The following is a 22873-nucleotide window of genomic DNA, read 5'->3' on the forward strand; positions in this document are numbered from 1 at the left end:
TGCCCACCCCATCCCAGAGCCTTCTGGGGTGCTTTGGGGGTAGGGGCTTCTTGGCCCAGGTTAGAAAGCATCAGCCGGGGTAGCTCGGTGTGGCTAAATCAATACTCTGCATGAGACTGGGAGAAGGGATGTCAGTGCCTATGGGTTCTCTCTGGGCCTCTTGCCTGAAGCAGTGAAGTCCTGGGTGTTTTCCCCACCCCTGGCTGCCACCACCAGCCACCCCATCCCAGCAGGCCACCCAAAGGTCGTCCCTTGCAGGCCAGCTCTGGTCTTTGGCTGTGGGGGGAGGAACCAATGATCACATGGCAGCTCCACCCGGGCGCAGCTGGTGGCTTCCAGGAGAGGACAGAACATGCCAGTCTCAGTCAGGGCTGCTGCCTTAGCTCAGTGGGTTTATTGAGGACACAGGCATGGCTGACAGCGTGGTGCCTGGAACAGGCTGGCCTGAGGCTCCTGGAGCAGGGCTGGGAACATCTCATCAGGGATGAGAACTTTCCCTTCCCAGGCCACAAAGTCCCCGTTGTCCTTCTCGGAGAGCGTGGAGAGCACTTGCAGCATCCCTCGGACACTCTCGTCCACCGTAATTGGGTGCTGTGGGGGGAAAGCAGAGTGAGTGGGGGCGAGCCTGCTCTGGGAGTGACCCAGAGCACCAGGGGCCCACAGACAGGGTCCAGCTGGTGTTCCCTTGAGCTTTCCCTCCCCTCAGTGGCATGAATTTTCTTATGTGTCTCAAGGCAAAGGGAAGTGCAACACGCAGCTGTTATGTGACACCTCACCTGCACCCTGGTGCACATAACACAATTCATGTGGTGAGAGTGGAGGCAAGAGGTCTGAGTGAGGGAGGGGCTCCAGGCTGGGACAGAGGGTTGGGGTGCAGGAATGTGAGGGCTCTGGCTGGGAGTTCAGGCTTTAGGGAGATGCTGGAAATTAGGGATTTGGGTTGCCAGAAGGGAGCGCTGGGTGTGGAAGGTGCTCGGGACAGGGGGTAGGTGTGAGGATGGGGGTCCAGGCTGTGGGCTGGAGCGCTGGAGTGGGTTTAGGCTCTGGGTTGGGAGTGGGGTGTAGAAGGGATCCAGGGTCCAGGCTGGGAGTTGGGATTTGGGGTACATGAGGATACTAGGTGGAGATCACAGATTGGACCCCCATGCCAGTATCTGTGAGATGATGCCCATGACAACAAATTCCTACTGTCCAGCTCCCCACAGCAGCAGCTCTGCTCCCCTTCACTCTGGGATGCCAGCATCTTGAGGAACTAAGCAAGCGGCAGCAGGAGGTTGGAAGCCCAGGGCACAACATTAAATCCCTGAGGGAATCTGAGTGGGACACAATCCCTCCACAGAGGGCAGAGGTGGAGGGCAGGACAGGTTCCAGCATGACCATTACCCCTACAAAGAACATCTGCCTCAACATGTGGCTACCACTGGCCTCTCCCAGCAAGGTACTGACCTGGATGGAGCTGAAATTCCCCATGTCTGTCTGCACCCAGCCAGGATGGACAGCAACACTCAGGATCCCATCTCTGCTGTACCTCAAGGCCTGGCACTTGGTGAGCATGTTCAGAGCCACCTGAGGACAAGATGCCATGAGCAGAGATAGCAGAGTGTGGGGGAGGTCATGCATCCTGTAGGAAACGACCAACACTCCTGAAGGGAGAGGTGGGACAGACAGACAAAGGGGTGAGAGCAACATTCCTTTTAATTTCATCTTTCTACATGCAGAATAAATTTTATGTACACTGAGGCATGTGCAGATGGGCACCGCCAATAGAAACACATGCTGCCAGCTGCGGGTGCTCTGCTAATCAGCTGGGCAGCATTTGAATTTCTCCTGGATGGCTGCCCAAGCACTCAGCTCGTAGGAAGCACTTGTGAGAAGAAAACACTACTGTGAGCTGCACTCTCTTGTGCTCTCAATTATGACAGCAAGCCATAGAGATGCGGGTGTAGCTGCACTTTGATAAGCCACTGATGCTGAGGCCTCCAGTGACCTGTGACAGGTGATCACACCTGAGAGCCGTGCTTAAGCTGCTCTTGGATATGCAGGATCTGGGCCAATAGGGGAAAGTGGAACTGTGACATCGATGCTCCTTTGGGTTCCCTCACAACTCTTGCAGGCACCGTGAGGATTTGGCCCCCTGGAGCTGAACTGGGGTTGGTGTCTAGATGGGGTATGTCCACCCCGGGAGGGGGTAGAATTAAGAGCTCTTCAATGGTTCTTCCCTGAGCTGAGACTGGCTAGACGGGGTCTGAGCTGCTCCCAGCCCATCACAGTGTGGGGATTTCTCCAGCGGGATACAGGCACAACAGAAACTTCCTCACCGGATGGGAGCTCTGCTCTGAAGTCTAAGTGAATTGCAGACAGGCAACAAACTGCCGGCCCTGCCCAACACGGGACTGGAGGCTGGAGTGGTGGAAGTAGGATGGGGAATAAGGGGAACACACCAAGCGACGCGAATTTGTGTAAGTAGCAAACCCAGCCAGCGGTCAGGCCCTGCTGGGTGTGCCCTGTACCTTGCTGCAGCGATAGGAGATGATTTGGACCATTTCCCAGCCACAGACATTCTGGATGGAGCCAGCCATGCTGGACATGTTGGCGACGGCCGCCTTGCTGCAGCTCAGCCCTCTCTGGGGGCTTCCCTGGGCAGCCTGCTTCAGCAAGGGCAGGAAGGCCTGGGCAGTGGGGAGAGCAGAGCAGCCATGGGGTCAGAAAAGGAACCAGCATCATGCTCGTGAGGCAGGGCACCAGAAGGGAATGGGTCTCTGCTCTTCCGGTTGATGCCCAGCCCCTGGCCAGGCCAGAAGCAGGAGCCCCACCCAGGCAGGTGTGCAGAGCTGTGGATCCTATTCATACCCTGTAGGGGCCAACAATGATCCCCAAGTCATGTCCCTGTGTTCAGAGTCCCCATCCAGGGCAGATGGGGGAGTCTGTGGTTCCCCACAGCTGCCCACATGGCTCTGACCATGGCTCAGTGACGGATCTTCAGCAAGGAGGCTTTGCCTGGGCCTGGCTGAAAGTCAGAGCCAGGGCACAGTAAGAGTCATGTGGACACCTACGGGGACCCTCACTATGTCCTAGTCAGGAGCCCTCAGGCTCAGAGACTCAGGCTAGATGCTGCTCCCCCAACCACCTACTTTGGGGAGGAGGAAGGGTCCAAGATGCCCAGCCAGGAGCTAGGGTGTGGGGGGAGAGGAGTGGAAGGATGAGGACCAGGAAGGGCACAGAGCCTCCCCACAGCCCTGCCGGGGGTTGGAAGAATCTCTTTCCCCTGTTGTGAGGCACCTGCCCATCGTCTGCCCTTGGCATGAAGCTAACGTCTGTGCTGGCTCTGGATCAGGTGCCTGAACCCCCCCGGCCTCTGGCCACACAAGCCCTGCTTCCCTGGCCTGTGCCGGACTGGGTCTCTGCACACAGGCCAGTGACAGACCCACCCTGCATGGAGCCTCTGAGCCTGTCCTGCCCCCCAGCCCCTTCTGCTCCACCACATGCAGGGTCAGCAGGCCTGCTGCTCACAAGGCAGCCTAGGTGAGCCCTCCTGGGGACCATCACTCTGCTGAGCACCCAGCACTGAGATGGCTTTGTAGTGAACACATGGGGAAGCTCATTTTTGGGCCGTCGAGTTAGTGCCAGTTCCTCTTGCAACTGACTCAAAAATTCCCTCAGGGTGGGGCTGAAGTGTGAGTGGGGGGGTGCAGTGTGGGTGGGGCATCAGGGGAAGAGGCTGAGTGGGGGCAGGGCATGGGGAGGACAGCTGCCGGTGTTCAGACCCAGACCTCCATTCGTGAGCATCATGAGCTGCCCAGGGGGTCCAGGGGCCTTAGACAGATGCTCACAAGCACTCAGTGCCTTGGTAAAAGAGGGAAACAGCCCTGATAGCCCCTTCCTGCTGCTCATCCCACTGGGGCCTATTCGTCAAGGAGAAAAGATATGTTTCTGCTCTCACGGGTCCATGACCCCTAGTTCCTGGCTGTGGCCCTGTGCCCAGGAGCCTCAGCCCGGGCAGCCAGAGACCATCTTGCAGCTGCACACTGCAATCACCCTCGTCCCCTGAGGAGACAGGTGCCCTTCTGCCAGCAGGGCCCCAGCTGTGGGGTGTAGGGAGAGCCACAATGCCACACATAATGGTGGGATTGGGGAGACAAGAGGTCTCTTGTATGAGGTAACAGGGGCCTCATGCATGGCACTGTCCTTGCACTGATGCTCTGGATGTTGAAAATTGAGGGATTGAAATGCTGTGTGCTGTAGAGCCAGGGCCATACAGCGATCTGGGGGTGAGGTTTCATTTCTGAGTGGTTCAAGTCCCATAATGCACTTGTAGCCTTTGTGCTACCAGCCAAGGCCCCACATTGATCCAGTTACCCAAACCTAGGGAAGGGAGGACTCCTGGCCCAAGCACAATCAAACCCTGGTGCATCTGGCCACGTGCTCCCTGTCAGGACCCTTACCTGGCTCATCAGCAAGGGCCCAATCACTTTGGTTGAATACACCAGGGCCACGTCCTCTGGTGTCTCCAACTCCAGCATGTTCAACTTCAGTATCCCAACGTTGTTTATCAGCACACTGAGCCCCGAGCCTTTCAGGTGTACCTCAACTCTGGGTGCTGCCTCCTTGATGCTGGCTGGGTCTGTGACTTCTACGTTGACAGATCAGGGGGTCAAGTGCATGATTCCTCCTCTCTGATGTCACTCCCACCAGAGCATGTCTCCCTGGGCCAGAGGGCTTCTTACATTGGGCTCAGAGGTGGGAGAGGGGTTGGGGAAGGGAGTTGGGGGGTGGGGACTGCTGCTGGGTCCAGGCATGGGGAGCTGTGCTGGAGCAACAAGAGGAAAGGCTAATTTAGAGAGACAATTATGACCAGTTCCTTGGCCAATCTGAGTAGCCTAGAAAATGTAAATGTGCTGGAGTTAATGATTAGTTCCTAAATGTGGCGTTGGTCTGACTTAGACAAAGGAAGTGGATGATTTAAAATTGTTTGTGATGCATTGTAGGTGAGAGCAGTCCCCAGCTGGACTGCAAGGCTCCATCCCAGGGGTAAGAATGCTGGACAGAGCTGCCCATGTGTGATTCTCACATGAGAGGCCTGCCACAGGGTATCCCTTGGGCTTTCCAGCCTCTCCAGAGCCAACCTACCCAGCCAGACTCTTCACTCACCCCTGCTCCTCTGGATCTAGGTAAGGTCAATGGGATCTCAGTGATTATTGACTCTGGTCCTGTTCTTCTCACTGGGAGCGGGAGGGCCTGGAGACAGGGACATGGAGGGGTATAGGAATGGGAAGAACATGCCGCGGGGAGAGGGAACCTCAGCTCTGGGCCTGGAACTGGGCACCCACTGAGCACAACGATCACCAGGTTTGGAAGTTTGGCTGCTAGGTTGTGCAATTCCTAAAAAAGAATAAAGTTCATGGTTATGGACATTGGGCCCACACCCAGGGCCAGGCCGGGCACAGTCCAGATCCCCTCTGACCCTTGGCACCAAGTCAATGTCTTACTGCTTTCCTCTGCCAATACTTTTTGTGCAGTGTCCTGCCCTGAGGTTATGGGTCCAGAGGAGCATTCTAATCGCCCCTGAACATTTACACTGCCATCATGTAATTCAGTGAGATGGAGTCATGGACCCAAATCACTTCCCCATCACAGACACACCTGTGTTCCTTCAGTGCCCTCTGCAAATCTGTGTCCCATGACTAGGCCAGGCACACAGACTGTGCAGCACGGGTGGGCCATTGGGAATGGGGATGCTGGGGAGGAGCAGGGCATGGGGGAGCAGCAGGCAGGGCTAGGAATTGGACGGGAATGTGGAGGTAGGAGGGAGACTGATAGGGATTGGGAGGAAGGTGTTGGAGGGCAGTTCCCTCAGGGGTGGTAAAGGGAGTCCCCTCCCAGCAGCTGGTGGCTGCCAGTGTCACAAGCTCTCATCAGCTGGTTGTGAGTGGGGAATTTGTCAGCTGTGGAAGGAGCTGATGCCATGACCCAGAAGTTACTCGGAGCCTACAGTTCCCCAGGCTGGGTGCGGGAGCAGAGCTGAGAAGGCAGAGGGCTGAGGTAGCGGCAGACAAGGGAGGGGTTGAACTCATAATCTGGGCTCTCTGGAGGCTGGCAGGACTGGGTATAGCTGTGCTATAGTCACTAAGTACCTATGCTGGGCGAGCCTGTCCACAGCCCCTGGGTAGTTAGCCCAGGCCCAGCCAGTGCTGCCACATCCTCGGTGCTCTGGGATTTGAGCTGCCAGGTGTAGAGGTAGTTTGGGTGCAGCTGCGCACCTTCTAGCCAGAGCAGTGTCTGCAGTCACGGCCTGCTCTGGTGTGTGGGTCCCGGCACCCCTGAGACTGGAAGCCCCTTAAGCAGGTTCCGCTTCCCCTTCTAGCTACTACTAACTCCATCTCCCCTTGTGATGTTCTCACCTGCATTCGCTCTCCCACTGGGTCCCGGCAGGTGGCAAACACCCACTCTGGTGGGTTCCAGTTCCTCAGAAGCTGCTTGATGAGTCCCAAGCCGATTCCTTGATTGGCCCCGGTCACCAGAGATTCAAGCCAGCCATGGTCCCTCACTGGCCTCTGCTCAGTGAGAGCTGCACTAGTCAGAGCCCCGACTTCCCTGCCTGCCCACAGCTGGGGTTGCATAATGGTACCTCCAGGGAAATTACTCTGCTGCGTTCAGGTGACTAGACAGGAAGAGATGGAATGAGCCAAACCTTATTCATCTATTTGTTACCCCTCCTCTCTGGGTGAGTGGATCAGCTGGTTTGGCTACTACTTACTAACATTTTGGTGCAGGGCCAATCAAGTGCTGGCCACCTTACTGTGCCGGAGGGCAACACCCCTGTCCTGATTGTACCCTGAGCGAGGAGTCACTGCAATCATGATCTGCGTTCCACAGCTGTCAGTGGTGCTGTACGCAGAGGAGGGAGAAAGTGGGAGAGGGTGAAAAGCTGGAGAAGCATGTGGTTGGAGGTGAGGATTTTGCTGTAAAGTTCTATGGCTTGTTAATTTTGGCACTTAAGTAGAGGGCAAGACTCTGAATGGCTAAGGATGTAGACGCGCATTTGTAGAGCTGGAGAAGACTGAACACTGTTGTAAGCGGCAAGGTAGGGGTCTCTTCCACAATCCAAGGCAGCACCTTCCCTAGCGTCACCATGTTTTCATTTGCTGAATATGGGACACCTGGCAAAATTACTCAAGTTTGAGCAAGTTCTGTAGGAATCCAGCAGAACACAGCCTGCAGGGTCACACATCATGCCCAGATTTATGTCAGGGTTTGTAATCTGTGTGGGAGGGAACGGACAGGAGCTGCTTCCAGCTGCAGCATATGGGGTGGGTTTGAGGGATGACTTGGTCCATGACTTTGCAGAGCCTTTCTTTTCTCCCCACCCTCCTCTGTTGCTGGAAACAAGTTGTCCTTTCTTGCCCACACAGAGTCAAAAGACAGCTAACAGCTCCCGGCTCCTGCTGGCCACCAACATTAGCCCGCCACCTCCTGTGCCCAGCTACAGTGTGGGCAGGCAGGGATTGAAACCTAACGCTGCAGTGTGCACCAGGGCCCAGAGGACCTGAGCGGGTGGGGTTCAGCTGACTCAGCCAGGAAGGTGGCTTCACAGACAATCCATAGAGCAGCCCCTTGGACATTGGGACAGGTCTTGGAGAGGGGCTTGGGAGTGTGTGAAGAAGGTCTTTTTGGGGTGCAAACAGCCTGGAGGTGAATATCTCAGGCAGTTCCCACTCAGCAGCACAATGGGCATAAAGCAGATTCCCTGACCGCTCTAGCTCCATGCTACCCCGTAAGTGAACGGGCTGGAGGTTCTGAGTGCTGCCAGCATCCATAGGCATCACCCCAAATTTCTCAGTGTTTTGTATGTTCACATCAGAATGCAATCATGTCACACCTTGCCCCAAGGCCGGACCAGTCTGATCTTTCTATCTGTGGGGAGTATGCTGGTGGGAGAGAGGTGAGGGGGAGGGGTGTTCTGGCAGGGCTCTGGAATAGGCTTGCATGGCTTGGGCCTAGTGCTTCTGGGACATTTTTCTGCAATATCCGCCCAGTTCTGGCCAGAGTCCGGGAACAGGGCCTGCCTATGGCCCACAACCCGACTACTTTAGCAAGTTTTGCCCCTTTCTTTAGCCCAGGCCTTAGCTTGCACAGCAGGCCTCTGAAATACAGGCTGATGTTTCAGGCTCCCTTCCAACTACGGGCTCTGCTGACACCTGTGATTGCAGCTTCTGCATGTGCAGCCAAGGGAAGTTTAACCCAGCTAACTGGGGAGCAGAGCAGGGCAGGTCAGACTTCCATGTGAGCCAGCCTGGGAGCAGTTGCCAAGGTCTCCAAGTGGGATAGTACAGGCTGTGCTGGAGCACACACTGCACGCTTTCCACACTTGATTATCTGCACCAACTAAACTAAAGGTATCTCCTCCAGCTACAGTCCTGCCCTGGGATTGTGTAACTGCCAACAGGTGGATTCAAACCTGGAATCTCTGGACTTTAAGGGATGAATCTCAGCAGCTTGAGCTAAAAGCCTGTTGTCTAAGGAGACTCAGGCTTTTTCTGTGTAACTGCCATTACATGGGGGACTGAAACATACCTCTGGGTGTGTGGGTTACAAATACACCCTGTGCTGAATGGACTAGCCTGCATAAAGCTCCCTAACACGGGTAGATTGTAGTGCAACTGGAACATCTGGAAGTGGCTGCTGAGGTTGTAAAAGGTGTGGAAAATGCAGTGTTCCTATAACCTCATCTAAAGGAGTCTCTGATGTCTCCATGCTGACAGCGGAACTCCAACCTTTTTGCCACTCTTGCTGATTAATGTCCTTTAACCACATGTCCCAAGGGGTATCTCCTGGAGAAAGCCATAGGAGCCCAGAGGAGAAAAAGAAAGGTAGAAGCCCTGCTGCCCAGCAAACCTTCTGGGGTCCATTGTTCCCAGCTGGGGACCTCGACACCTCCCTTTATGTTACCCCCACCTCTGGGCCAGTATTAGGGGACCCCATGTGACATTACTGGTCTGTAATATGAACGTGTGACTCACTGTTCTCTGGTTCACCAAGTCTTCTACCAAATGGCCAGGTGAGATCTGTGTGAAAAGCTGAGTGGCTCATTCTGTCTGTACTGTCCATGCGCCTATATCATTTGTGTGTTTCCAGTTTCCATATGCTGCTTTCCACATTGGGTCTATCATAAAGGCAGCATATTGTCTTCTGCACTGGGAAAGATCCCATGTGCTGCTCCTAAGCCAGTGTTTCCCAGACTGGTCTCGGGAGCACTGGTGTACCACGTGATGTGAATGGGTGTTAAGGGAAAGAATTTCCATGCTAGTGATATTTTTCTTTCTCAAATATTAAATAAGAAGTGACATGTTTATAAAAATATTGATGGGTTTGAATAGCATTTAGGATGTCTGGGACCAGCAACTTTCTCCCCTTCATGGGCTTGTTTTAGTGGGGGGCTACCAAGTCATAAGGGGAAAGGGGCACTAGAAGCACTTAGCCCTTGGCCTGACACTGCCTTGAAGAAGAACAAATAAAAACACATCTCCCCCTGGGGAACGTGGGCATTAATGCCACTGTCTCTCTCATGCTAAGCAAGCTCTCTGCCACTTGAGCTAACTCACTTCTAGCTGAAAGAGCTCTTCTGACTCACTGAACTCATTCCAGAGACCACAACTTCCCTGCAGCTGCCCCATAGCTCAGGCTCAGGGACACAAAGGCTACATCTGCAAAGCAGCATTAGTCCTGAAGTTTGGTGCAGTACATATCAGTACATCTAAAGAAGCGGGTCTTTGTGCACAGAAGCTTATGACTCAAAATATCTGTTAATCTATAGGGTCCCACAGGACTACTTCTTGTTTGTATCAGCAACTGGCTATTTGGTCAAATGTGGTTCTGAAGAACACCCAGCACCTCTTTTCTGAGGGTCATTTCAGGGTATGATTCTTGCTTAGGATAAGAAAGCTCCCAGGTTCCAAAACACAGACAAGCCCTTCTTCTGCCTTTCTCTGACAGTGTGTCAGGACAAGTGAGGGGCTGGTGTCCATGTGCGTGTTCTTCTTCTCTTCATTTGTTCAGTGCAATGGAGCAGCAGCTCACTGCTGGATGGCTTAGCTGAGGCATTAGCTCTATCAAGATGAGGCCCATGCTCTGACTACACCCCTCCTGTTCGCTGTGGCAGCACCTCTTGCCGGCAGAAGCTACAATTGTCCAGCTTCTGACTCAGGATTTGTCCGGGTAACTTGGCATTTCCCCACTTCTGGGACACACTCCTTCAATTCTCTGTCACTCCCACAGTGACCCAGGCAGTTGTCTCATTCCCTGTCAGAGGCCCAGTCTATACCATACCCTCAGTGGCTGGTGATGGAACCTAGGCCCATCCTCCCTCTGGTCCCAGCCCAGGAGGGACCTTATACCCAGTACTCCTGGGCTTTCCCCTCCCAGCTCTCACTGGACTGCTTCCTACAACTTCCCCTTCATTTGGCTGTACTGGCTCTGAACTGGCTCTGAACCCTCAGCCACTCAAGTGTCACTCTGTGAATGTCTCATCCCTTCATTCTCAGGGCCACCTTCTGATCCATGGCAGTATTGCTGGTGTTAGCCTGGCCCACTCATGTCTAGATTTAGGGGGTTCTGGGCCAATGCATGCAGCCAGTGCATGCCCAGCTTCCCTGTACACACACTGCCATGTGGTGTGTGTGCACCCAGGAGCAGGATTTAAGTGTGCGGGGGAGGGGTTTAGTAATACGACTGTAAATGATTGTAGAGGGACAGTGGAGCTATACAGGCCAGAGCCCAGCCTGAGGCCAAATCTCTCCCTCTGGAGGTTGGCCACCAGCAAAAGAGGCAGAGGCCCAGGCCAGGCAGCCACAGGGGCATTAGCTCAGCACAGGTGTCCACTAAGTGTGTGCCTACAGGACAAGGTGAGGACAGGGGAGGAGCAAACAAGTGCACAATAGCACAGGGGACCTTTTTAAACAGCCAGACCTGCCCCTCCTGTGTCCCCAGCCAGCCAGCGAGTGGCAGAAAGATTCCTGGCAGTGCTGTCTCGTGGAAGCTCTGTGCTCTCAACTGAGCCCAAAAGATCTTCGGAGCCACGCTAAATGAGGAGGAGGAGGAGGTCAGAGACCTGTTTAGCAAGCGGGCTGTTTACTCTGTCTGTTCTACAAGCCTGCACCAAAATCCTTGCAATTGGGGTCTCTCATTTGTTGGCTCGAACCGTTTGACTGTCGACCTTTTCTCCCGCTCTTTTATCTGAAGAACGCTGTGCAGTTTAGATGGTGAAGGACTGGCCCAGCATGCTCTTCTGGGGAAGAGGCCAGAAGGGAAGGCTAGTGGTGGTGGCGGCAAAAGGAGGGGGGTTGCAGTAAGACAGGGACAGACAGCATCATGCACCTAACCACGCGTCCTCCGGGTGGGCTCGAACCACCATCCTTTCGGTTAACAGCCGAACGCGCTGACCCATTGCGCCACAGAGACACGTCCGGGCAGCTTGCGCCACCTCCGAGCACAGTGCTCGCCTTGCCGTCAGGCAATCGGTGCAGGAGAAGCACCAGGCTGCCCGCTGGGCCCCAGCCCCTGCGCTGAGCAGAGTGGCGCAGCGGGAGCGTGCTGGGCCCATAACCCAGAGGTCGACGGATCGAAACCATTCTCTGCTAGCCCTGCCTCTCGTGGCCTTTTGATTCAGGCTGAAGCCCACAGGCGGCCAAGACTCTTGCCCCAGCGCTGGGCACTGCAGGCGAGCAAACAGGACGCGGGAGTGACCCTCCTTCGTCTGCGTGAGCCACAAGAGGCTTTGAAGCCAGGTGGTCTCCTGCCAGAGGCTACTTTTGCTCAATGCCCTTGCCTCCTGAGGACTTGTGGGGTGTGCCCATTCTTCCATAGCAGCCCCTAGAATGGAGGCGGAGGGAGCACACGGCTCTCAGCCTCAGCGTGGTGCGCAAGGAACGTGCATCTCTCTCGACGTGTCCTTGCTTTACGTGCGTGTCGCTTGCCTAAGAAAGGTGGGAAGAAAGAGGAGGTTGACGGAAACCAGTGGACTCTGGCCATCCTGCGCATGGGCAATTGGAAAGAGAAGGTCTGATGGGACGCGCGTGGAAGCCCAGGGGGCGGCCTGTGACCGGCGGGACACAGCTTGTCAAGCACTGCCCGAGGCCCTGAAGTGGTGTGGCTGCTTGCCCACAAGTCAAGCGCACCCGTGAGAGATGAAGGCCTCCCGTCTCCGTCTCCGTCTCCGTCTCCGTCTCCTCAAGCGTCGTGAAGCAAGAGAGCTGCCTCATCCCCTTTTCCCACGCAGAAGGGGGAGCGGCTGCACAGGGAGTGCACCAAGGAGGGAGGCTCTGGGAGCTCGAGGCCAGAAAGGGGAAGCACAGGCCCTCTTTCTGCCCATTTTCCATCAGGGCTCCTTTGGCATGCCAAGGGCACGCCACCATCGGCTCGATTGGTGGGCTCTTTCGCCCCGCCTGTCCAATGCCATCCATTTGCGTGCCATTGGTCCTGACACGTGCCCGTGATGGCCTGCTGGAAAGTCAAGGGCTGATGTGCGAGAGGTCGCAGCCTCCTGGCTCCCTGGCCGGCCCGAAGCATCACTGGTTGCCGGCTCTCTTTTCCTGCCCAGAAAGGTGGGCGGGCCCCTGCTGAGGGAACACACCAGGGAGGCTCTTGCCATCGTCCTCATCAACCATGGGCTCAGCGCCCGTTGGTGTCCAATGCCCGTCTCACTAGCGCCTTCCATCTTTCCCTCTCGAGCGTGGAGCGCCCTGCTTGCTGTAGACGAGCTCCGTGCCAAGCTGATCCATCGGCTCCCTGTTCTCTCTGGGCTCTGCCTCTCCTGTTCGAACCCACCGTTATGCCCAATACCGGGCTCTCCATTTTTCAAGTCGTCCTTCCTCTGGCAAATAAGCCCGGAGACCTGGAACTTCCACTGGGGGAACCTTCTGGAGCAGATTCCCTTTGGGCTGAATCTTCCCATACAATTCCTCCTTGGTGACCTTCTCCGCCCAGCCTATTCTCAGCATCCTGCTCCAACAACTCCTCTCCAACGCCACGAACCTTCTCGCTGAAACTTGCCTTTTCACCCACCTCTCCCAGACGGACAACATGCTGCTGAGCGCTCCGCTTTCTGCCTTTCGCTTTGCCAGATCTGATCCGTCGCCTTCAAACTCGCTCTTGCTTTCACGCTCCTAGGCGCTAGTTTCTTCTTCCAGTCCACATCATACGTTACGCCCCTAGCCGGATGCGTGAACTTCTCTACGTTGTCTCCTTCGAGCCCCTCGCCGCTGATCTTCCTCCCTATTTCCTTATCGCCAATTACCAAGCGATGGTCAGAATGGGCCCGTGCCCTTTCCCTTCCCCGCTTAGCGCCTGCACCCTTCTCCCTAGCTTCTCTTCATCTTCTTCCACGATGACTACCTCACCCGCCGACCGCAACTTGGTGTTTTTCTTGACCTGCACAGATAGCCCTTCTCCCTCTTCCTTGATCTTGTCCATCGCTCTCTCGAGGGGGCGTGATGAACTCGCACGGCGCTAGGGGAGCGCCTTCTCTCGTACCTCTCCTCCTTCTAAACCAACTTCCCATCTCTGCGCGCATGCTCGCCGCTGCCGCCTCACCCTCCTCCGTATCCTCCAGCAACCGTATCAGTCTGCCGTCCACTCCGGACGACCCCATCACCTGACGAGTGACTTTCTCATCTCTCCTGTCAAACGCCTTCCGAGAAGGGACGAGGCGACTGTCGACGTGCCGGTCCTTTCGTCCAGCTCTCTGCGCTCTCAGGCTCGCTTGCCATATCGGCTGTCTGCTCCTTCTATCTTTCCCGAGTCCCGCTTGCTCGTCCGCCAGCAGTTCCTCGCGCTGCGCTCTCCATCTCGCCTTCGGTATCCTTGTCAGCCCCTCGGGTACATGGCCGGTTAGGGCACTCGTCGTCTTGTTCTTGCAGTCGGATGCGCTTGCTTTCTTGTGTCTTGTCACTGGCTCTTGGGGTGCTAGGCAGCTCTGCTTGGCCCTGAGGGGCACGGGATGTGGCGCCCCCTTCACTCTGCCCTTGGCCCGCCTGGCTGTGCGCTGGCTCAGCCGGGAGGGGACTCAGGCTTGGGCGGCATGGCCGCGCTTCCCTGGCAAGGCATGAGACAGGGATGACGTTCTTCGATTGTCACAGGGAGAGACACATCGTTGCCGCAACTCCTCTGTCTGCACCAAATCTTGGACCAAGTGGCTGAAGGAAGCGGGAGAGGAAAGAGCCTGACGATTTGCTGACTTTCTTGCCACTCCTTCCAGGCACGTCTCATTTTTGGAGCTGAAGTTCTGAGTTTTGGCTGCGGACAAGCGCTTCAAAGGTTTGCTTCCGGCCGACTTGGCAGGGCTTGGCTGACTTTTTCTTTGCACAAGCCTGCTGCTCAAGCGACTGGCAAAGGCCTCCAGAGGTGCCAGTCCCCTTCTGAGGAATTTTGCTGGGAACGTTGAGATGAGCATGTAAACAATGGCTGCTCGCTCCAAAGGACTGTGTCATGCGTGGAGAAACTCCTTCGTGGAACCTCCTTTCACACAAGGAAAACGAGGCAGTTCCCTCCACACGAGCTCGAGAGCTGGAGGAAGGCCCTGTCTGGGCTTCCACATTGCTCTTCATTCCAGCTCCTGTCTCGTGGAAGCTCTGTGCTCTCAACTGAGCCCAAAAGATCTTCGGAGCCACGCTAAATGAGGAGGAGGAGGTCAGAGACCTGTTTAGCAAGCGGGCTGTTTACTCTGTCTCTTCTACAAGCCTGCACCAAAATCCTTGCAATTGGGGTCTCTCATTTGTTGGCTCGAACCGTTTGACTGTCGACCTTTTCTCCCGCTCTTTTATCTGAAGAACGCTGTGCAGTTTAGATGGTGAAGGACTGGCCCAGCATGCTCTTCTGGGGAAGAGGCCAGAAGGGAAGGCTGGTGGTGGTGGCGGCAAAAGGAGGGGGGTTGCAGTAAGACAGGGGCAGACAGCATCAGGCACCTAACCGCGCCGCCTCTGGGTGGGCTCGAACCACCATCCTTTCGGTTAACAGCCGAACGCGCTGACCCATTGCGCCACAGAGACACCTGCGGGCAGCTTGCGCCACCTCCGAGCACAGTGCTCGCCTTGCCGTCAGGCAATCGGTGCAGGAGAAGCACCAGGCTGCCCGCTGGGCCCCAGCCCCTGTGCTGAGCAGAGTGGCGCAGCGGGAGCGTGCTGGGCCCATAACCCAGAGGTCGATGGATCGAAACCATTCTCTGCTAGCCCTGCCTCTCGTGGCCTTTTGATTCAGGCTGAAGCCCACAGGCGGCCAAGACTCTTGCCCCAGCGCTGGGCACTGCAGGCGAGCAAACAGGACGCGGGAGTGACCCTCCTTCGTCTGCGTGAGCCACAAGAGGCTTTGAAGCCAGGTGGTCTCCTGCCAGAGGCTACTTTTGCTCAATGCCCTTGCCTCCTGAGGACTTGTGGGGTGTGCCCATTCTTCCATAGCAGCCCCTAGAATGGAGGCGGAGGGAGCACACGGCTCTCAGCCTCAGCGTGGTGCGCAAGGAACGTGCATCTCTCTCGACGTGTCCTTGCTTTACGTGCGTGTCGCTTGCCTAAGAAAGGTGGGAAGAAAGAGGAGGTTGACGGAAACCAGTGGACTCTGGCCATCCTGCGCATGGGCAATTGGAAAGAGAAGGTCTGATGGGACGCGCGTGGAAGCCCAGGGGGCGGCCTGTGACCGGCGGGACACAGCTTGTCAAGCACTGCCCGAGGCCCTGAAGTGGTGTGGCTGCTTGCCCACTAGTCAAGCGCACCCGTGAGAGATGAAGGCCTCCCGTCTCCGTCTCCGTCTCCGTCTCCTCAAGCGTCGTGAAGCAAGAGAGCTGCCTCATCCCCTTTTCCCACGCAGAAGGGGGAGCGGCTGCACAGGGAGTGCACCAAGGAGGGAGGCTCTGGGAGGTCGAGGCCAGAAAGGGGAAGCACAGGCCCTCTTTCTGCCCATTTTCCATCAGGGCTCCTTTGGCATGCCAAGGGCACGCCACCATCGGCTCGATTGGTGGGCTCTTTCGCCCCGCCTGTCCAATGCCATTCATTTGCGTGCCATTGGTCCTGACACGTGCCCGTGATGGCCTGCTGGAAAGTCAAGGGCTGATGTGCGAGAGGTCGCAGCCTCCTGGCTCCCTGGCCGGCCCGAAGCATCACTGGTTGCCGGCTCTCTTTTCCTGCCCAGAAAGGTGGGCGGGCCCCTGCTGAGGGAACACACCAGGGAGGCTCTTGCCATCAACCATGGGCTCAGCGCCCGTTGGTGTCCAATGCCCGTCTCACTAGCGCCTTCCATCTTTCCCTCTCGAGCGTGGAGCGCCCTGCTTGCTGTAGACGAGCTCCGTGCCAAGCTGATCCATCGGCTCCCTGTTCTCTCTGGGCTCTGCCTCTCCTGTTCGAACCCACCGTTATGCCCAATACCGGGCTCTCCATTTTTCAAGTCGTCCTTCCTCTGGCAAATAAGCCCGGAGACCTGGAACTTCCACTGGGGGAACCTTCTGGAGCAGATTCCCTTTGGGCTGAATCTTCCCATACAATTCCTCCTTGGTGACCTTCTCCGCCCAGCCTATTCTCAGCATCCTGCTCCAACAACTCCTCTCCAACGCCACGAACCTTCTCGCTGAAACTTGCCTTTTCACCCACCTCTCCCAGACGGACAACATGCTGCTGAGCGCTCCGCTTTCTGCCTTTCGCTTTGCCAGATCTGATCCGTCGCCTTCAAACTCGCTCTTGCTTTCACGCTCCTAGGCGCTAGTTTCTTCTTCCAGTCCACATCATACGTTACGCCCCTAGCCGGATGCGTGAACTTCTCTACGTTGTCTCCTTCGAGCCCCTCGCCGCTGATCTTCCTCCCTATTTCCTTATCGCCAATTACCAAGCGATGGTCAGAATGGGCCCGTGCCCTTTCCCTTCCCCGCTTAGCGCCTGCACCCTTCTCCCTAGCTTCTCTTCATCTTCTTCCACGATGACTACCTCACCCGCCGACCGCAACTTGGTGTTTTTCTTGACCTGCACAGATAGCCCTTCTCCCTCTTCCTTGATCTTGTCCATCGCTCTCTCGAGGGGGCGTGATGAACTCGCACGGCGCTAGGGGAGCGCCTTCTCTCGTACCTCTCCTCCTTCTAAACCAACTTCCCATCTCTGCGCGCATGCTCGCCGCTGCCGCCTCACCCTCCTCCGTATCCTCCAGCAACCGTATCAGTCTGCCGTCCACTCCGGACGACCCCATCACCTGACGAGTGACTTTCTCATCTCTCCTGTCAAACGCCTTCCGAGAAGGGACGAGGCGACTGTCGACGTGCCGGTCCTTTCGTCCAGCTCTCTGCGCTCTCAGGCTCGCTTGCCATATCGGCTGTCTGCTCCTTCTATCTTTCCCGAGTCCCGCTTGCTCGTCCGCCAGCAGTTCCTCGCGCTGCGCTCTCCATCTCGCCTTCGGTATCCTTGTCAGCCCCTCGGGTACATGGCCGGTTAGGGCACTCGTCGTCTTGTTCTTGCAGTCGGATGCGCTTGCTTTCTTGTGTCTTGTCACTGGCTCTTGGGGTGCTAGGCAGCTCTGCTTGGCCCTGAGGGGCACGGGATGTGGCGCCCCCTTCACTCTGCCCTTGGCCCGCCTGGCTGTGCGCTGGCTCAGCCGGGAGGGGACTCAGGCTTGGGCGGCATGGCCGCGCTTCCCTGGCAAGGCATGAGACAGGGATGACGTTCTTCGATTGTCACAGGGAGAGACACATCGTTGCCGCAACTCCTCTGTCTGCACCAAATCTTGGACCAAGTGGCTGAAGGAAGCGGGAGAGGAAAGAGCCTGACGATTTGCTGACTTTCTTGCCACTCCTTCCAGGCACGTCTCATTTTTGGAGCTGAAGTTCTGAGTTTTGGCTGCGGACAAGCGCTTCAAAGGTTTGCTTCCGGCCGACTTGGCAGGGCTTGGCTGACTTTTTCTTTGCACAAGCCTGCTGCTCAAGCGACTGGCAAAGGCCTCCAGAGGTGCCAGTCCCCTTCTGAGGAATTTTGCTGGGAACGTTGAGATGAGCATGTAAACAATGGCTGCTCGCTCCAAAGGACTGTGTCATGCGTGGAGAAACTCCTTCGTGGAACCTCCTTTCACACAAGGAAAACGAGGCAGTTCCCTCCACACGAGCTCGAGAGCTGGAGGAAGGCCCTGTCTGGGCTTCCACATTGCTCTTCATTCCAGCTCCTGTCTCGTGGAAGCTCTGTGCTCTCAACTGAGCCCAAAAGATCTTCGGAGCCACGCTAAATGAGGAGGAGGAGGTCAGAGACCTGTTTAGCAAGCGGGCTGTTTACTCTGTCTCTTCTACAAGCCTGCACCAAAATCCTTGCAATTGGGGTCTCTCATTTGTTGGCTCGAACCGTTTGACTGTCGACCTTTTCTCCCGCTCTTTTATCTGAAGAACGCTGTGCAGTTTAGATGGTGAAGGACTGGCCCAGCATGCTCTTCTGGGGAAGAGGCCAGAAGGGAAGGCTGGTGGTGGTGGCGGCAAAAGGAGGGGGGTTGCAGTAAGACAGGGGCAGACAGCATCAGGCACCTAACCGCGCCGCCTCCGGGTGGGCTCGAACCACCATCCTTTCGGTTAACAGCCGAACGCGCTGACCCATTGCGCCACAGAGACACCTGCGGGCAGCTTGCGCCACCTCCGAGCACAGTGCTCGCCTTGCCGTCAGGCAATCGGTGCAGGAGAAGCACCAGGCTGCCCGCTGGGCCCCAGCCCCTGCGCTGAGCAGAGTGGCGCAGCGGGAGCGTGCTGGGCCCATAACCCAGAGGTCGATGGATCGAAACCATTCTCTGCTAGCCCTGCCTCTCGTGGCCTTTTGATTCAGGCTGAAGCCCACAGGCGGCCAAGACTCTTGCCCCAGCGCTGGGCACTGCAGGCGAGCAAACAGGACGCGGGAGTGACCCTCCTTCGTCTGCGTGAGCCACAAGAGGCTTTGAAGCCAGGTGGTCTCCTGCCAGAGGCTACTTTTGCTCAATGCCCTTGCCTCCTGAGGACTTGTGGGGTGTGCCCATTCTTCCATAGCAGCCCCTAGAATGGAGGCGGAGGGAGCACACGGCTCTCAGCCTCAGCGTGGTGCGCAAGGAACGTGCATCTCTCTCGACGTGTCCTTGCTTTACGTGCGTGTCGCTTGCCTAAGAAAGGTGGGAAGAAAGAGGAGGTTGACGGAAACCAGTGGACTCTGGCCATCCTGCGCATGGGCAATTGGAAAGAGAAGGTCTGATGGGACGCGCGTGGAAGCCCAGGGGGCGGCCTGTGACCGGCGGGACACAGCTTGTCAAGCACTGCCCGAGGCCCTGAAGTGGTGTGGCTGCTTGCCCACAAGTCAAGCGCACCCGTGAGAGATGAAGGCCTCCCGTCTCCGTCTCCGTCTCCGTCTCCTCAAGCGTCGTGAAGCAAGAGAGCTGCCTCATCCCCTTTTCCCACGCAGAAGGGGGAGCGGCTGCACAGGGAGTGCACCAAGGAGGGAGGCTCTGGGAGGTCGAGGCCAGAAAGGGGAAGCACAGGCCCTCTTTCTGCCCATTTTCCATCAGGGCTCCTTTGGCATGCCAAGGGCACGCCACCATCGGCTCGATTGGTGGGCTCTTTCGCCCCGCCTGTCCAATGCCATTCATTTGCGTGCCATTGGTCCTGACACGTGCCCGTGATGGCCTGCTGGAAAGTCAAGGGCTGATGTGCGAGAGGTCGCAGCCTCCTGGCTCCCTGGCCGGCCCGAAGCATCACTGGTTGCCGGCTCTCTTTTCCTGCCCAGAAAGGTGGGCGGGCCCCTGCTGAGGGAACACACCAGGGAGGCTCTTGCCATCAACCATGGGCTCAGCGCCCGTTGGTGTCCAATGCCCGTCTCACTAGCGCCTTCCATCTTTCCCTCTCGAGCGTGGAGCGCCCTGCTTGCTGTAGACGAGCTCCGTGCCAAGCTGATCCATCGGCTCCCTGTTCTCTCTGGGCTCTGCCTCTCCTGTTCGAACCCACCGTTATGCCCAATACCGGGCTCTCCATTTTTCAAGTCGTCCTTCCTCTGGCAAATAAGCCCGGAGACCTGGAACTTCCACTGGGGGAACCTTCTGGAGCAGATTCCCTTTGGGCTGAATCTTCCCATACAATTCCTCCTTGGTGACCTTCTCCGCCCAGCCTATTCTCAGCATCCTGCTCCAACAACTCCTCTCCAACGCCACGAACCTTCTCGCTGAAACTTGCCTTTTCACCCACCTCTCCCAGACGGACAACATGCTGCTGAGCGCTCCGCTTTCTGCCTTTCGCTTTGCCAGATCTGATCCGTCGCCTTCAAACTCGCTCTTGCTTTCACGCTCCTAGGCGCTAGTTTCTTCTTCCAGTCCACATCATACGTTACGCCCCTAGCCGGATGCGTGAACTTCTCTACGTTGTCTCCTTCGAGCCCCTCGCCGCTGATCTTCCTCCCTATTTCCTTATCGCCAATTACCAAGCGATGGTCAGAATGGGCCCGTGCCCTTTCCCTTCCCCGCTTAGCGCCTGCACCCTTCTCCCTAGCTTCTCTTCATCTTCTTCCACGATGACTACCTCACCCGCCGACCGCAACTTGGTGTTTTTCTTGACCTGCACAGATAGCCCTTCTCCCTCTTCCTTGATCTTGTCCATCGCTCTCTCGAGGGGGCGTGATGAACTCGCACGGCGCTAGGGGAGCGCCTTCTCTCGTACCTCTCCTCCTTCTAAACCAACTTCCCATCTCTGCGCGCATGCTCGCCGCTGCCGCCTCACCCTCCTCCGTATCCTCCAGCAACCGTATCAGTCTGCCGTCCACTCCGGACGACCCCATCACCTGACGAGTGACTTTCTCATCTCTCCTGTCAAACGCCTTCCGAGAAGGGACGAGGCGACTGTCGACGTGCCGGTCCTTTCGTCCAGCTCTCTGCGCTCTCAGGCTCGCTTGCCATATCGGCTGTCTGCTCCTTCTATCTTTCCCGAGTCCCGCTTGCTCGTCCGCCAGCAGTTCCTCGCGCTGCGCTCTCCATCTCGCCTTCGGTATCCTTGTCAGCCCCTCGGGTACATGGCCGGTTAGGGCACTCGTCGTCTTGTTCTTGCAGTCGGATGCGCTTGCTTTCTTGTGTCTTGTCACTGGCTCTTGGGGTGCTAGGCAGCTCTGCTTGGCCCTGAGGGGCACGGGATGTGGCGCCCCCTTCACTCTGCCCTTGGCCCGCCTGGCTGTGCGCTGGCTCAGCCGGGAGGGGACTCAGGCTTGGGCGGCATGGCCGCGCTTCCCTGGCAAGGCATGAGACAGGGATGACGTTCTTCGATTGTCACAGGGAGAGACACATCGTTGCCGCAACTCCTCTGTCTGCACCAAATCTTGGACCAAGTGGCTGAAGGAAGCGGGAGAGGAAAGAGCCTGACGATTTGCTGACTTTCTTGCCACTCCTTCCAGGCACGTCTCATTTTTGGAGCTGAAGTTCTGAGTTTTGGCTGCGGACAAGCGCTTCAAAGGTTTGCTTCCGGCCGACTTGGCAGGGCTTGGCTGACTTTTTCTTTGCACAAGCCTGCTGCTCAAGCGACTGGCAAAGGCCTCCAGAGGTGCCAGTCCCCTTCTGAGGAATTTTGCTGGGAACGTTGAGATGAGCATGTAAACAATGGCTGCTCGCTCCAAAGGACTGTGTCATGCGTGGAGAAACTCCTTCGTGGAACCTCCTTTCACACAAGGAAAACGAGGCAGTTCCCTCCACACGAGCTCGAGAGCTGGAGGAAGGCCCTGTCTGGGCTTCCACATTGCTCTTCATTCCAGCTCCTGTCTCGTGGAAGCTCTGTGCTCTCAACTGAGCCCAAAAGATCTTCGGAGCCACGCTAAATGAGGAGGAGGAGGTCAGAGACCTGTTTAGCAAGCGGGCTGTTTACTCTGTCTGTTCTACAAGCCTGCACCAAAATCCTTGCAATTGGGGTCTCTCATTTGTTGGCTCGAACCGTTTGACTGTCGACCTTTTCTCCCGCTCTTTTATCTGAAGAACGCTGTGCAGTTTAGATGGTGAAGGACTGGCCCAGCATGCTCTTCTGGGGAAGAGGCCAGAAGGGAAGGCTGGTGGTGGTGGCGGCGGCGGCAAAAGGAGGGGGGGTTGCAGTAAGACAGGGGCAGACAGCATCAGGCACCTAACCGCGCCGCCTCCGGGTGGGCTCGAACCACCATCCTTTCGGTTAACAGCCGAACGCGCTGACCCATTGCGCCACAGAGACACCTGCGGGCAGCTTGCGCCACCTCCGAGCACAGTGCTCGCCTTGCCGTCAGGCAATCGGTGCAGGAGAAGCACCAGGCTGCCCGCTGGGCCCCAGCCCCTGCGCTGAGCAGAGTGGCGCAGCGGGAGCGTGCTGGGCCCATAACCCAGAGGTCGATGGATCGAAACCATTCTCTGCTAGCCCTGCCTCTCGTGGCCTTTTGATTCAGGCTGAAGCCCACAGGCGGCCAAGACTCTTGCCCCAGCGCTGGGCACTGCAGGCGAGCAAACAGGACGCGGGAGTGACCCTCCTTCGTCTGCGTGAGCCACAAGAGGCTTTGAAGCCAGGTGGTCTCCTGCCAGAGGCTACTTTTGCTCAATGCCCTTGCCTCCTGAGGACTTGTGGGGTGTGCCCATTCTTCCATAGCAGCCCCTAGAATGGAGGCGGAGGGAGCACACGGCTCTCAGCCTCAGCGTGGTGCGCAAGGAACGTGCATCTCTCTCGACGTGTCCTTGCTTTACGTGCGTGTCGCTTGCCTAAGAAAGGTGGGAAGAAAGAGGAGGTTGACGGAAACCAGTGGACTCTGGCCATCCTGCGCATGGGCAATTGGAAAGAGAAGGTCTGATGGGACGCGCGTGGAAGCCCAGGGGGCGGCCTGTGACCGGCGGGACACAGCTTGTCAAGCACTGCCCGAGGCCCTGAAGTGGTGTG

At 56.9% G+C, this 22873-nt stretch overlaps 1 protein-coding gene and 3 non-coding genes across 4 annotated transcripts; all 4 read right to left on the reverse strand.

Annotated features, from left to right (window-relative positions):
• Nucleotides 1-393: 393 nt before the first annotated feature.
• On the reverse strand, nt 394-6617 carry LOC142024599 (uncharacterized). The gene is made up of 6 exons (XM_075016729.1): nt 6399-6617; nt 5328-5379; nt 4443-4630; nt 2511-2669; nt 1447-1566; nt 394-591 (listed from the first exon to the last, which is right to left on the reverse strand). The coding sequence occupies exons 1-6, from the start codon at nt 6615-6617 to the stop codon at nt 394-396; spliced, it is 936 nt and encodes a 311-aa protein (XP_074872830.1).
• An 8347-nt stretch (nt 6618-14964) lies between these two features.
• On the reverse strand, nt 14965-15038 carry TRNAN-GUU (transfer RNA asparagine (anticodon GUU)). Its single transcript has one exon. It is a non-coding gene; the product is annotated as a tRNA-Asn (tRNA).
• Nucleotides 15039-18533: 3495 nt separating this feature from the next.
• Nucleotides 18534-18607, reverse strand: TRNAN-GUU (transfer RNA asparagine (anticodon GUU)). The gene has a single exon. It is a non-coding gene; the product is annotated as a tRNA-Asn (tRNA).
• Nucleotides 18608-22109: 3502 nt separating this feature from the next.
• TRNAN-GUU (transfer RNA asparagine (anticodon GUU)) lies at nt 22110-22183 on the reverse strand. The gene has a single exon. It is a non-coding gene; the product is annotated as a tRNA-Asn (tRNA).
• Between the last annotated feature and the right edge of the window lie 690 nt (nt 22184-22873).

This window comes from Carettochelys insculpta, chromosome 22, assembly GCF_033958435.1.
Source record: "Carettochelys insculpta isolate YL-2023 chromosome 22, ASM3395843v1, whole genome shotgun sequence".
Taxonomy (NCBI): domain Eukaryota; kingdom Metazoa; phylum Chordata; order Testudines; family Carettochelyidae; genus Carettochelys; species Carettochelys insculpta.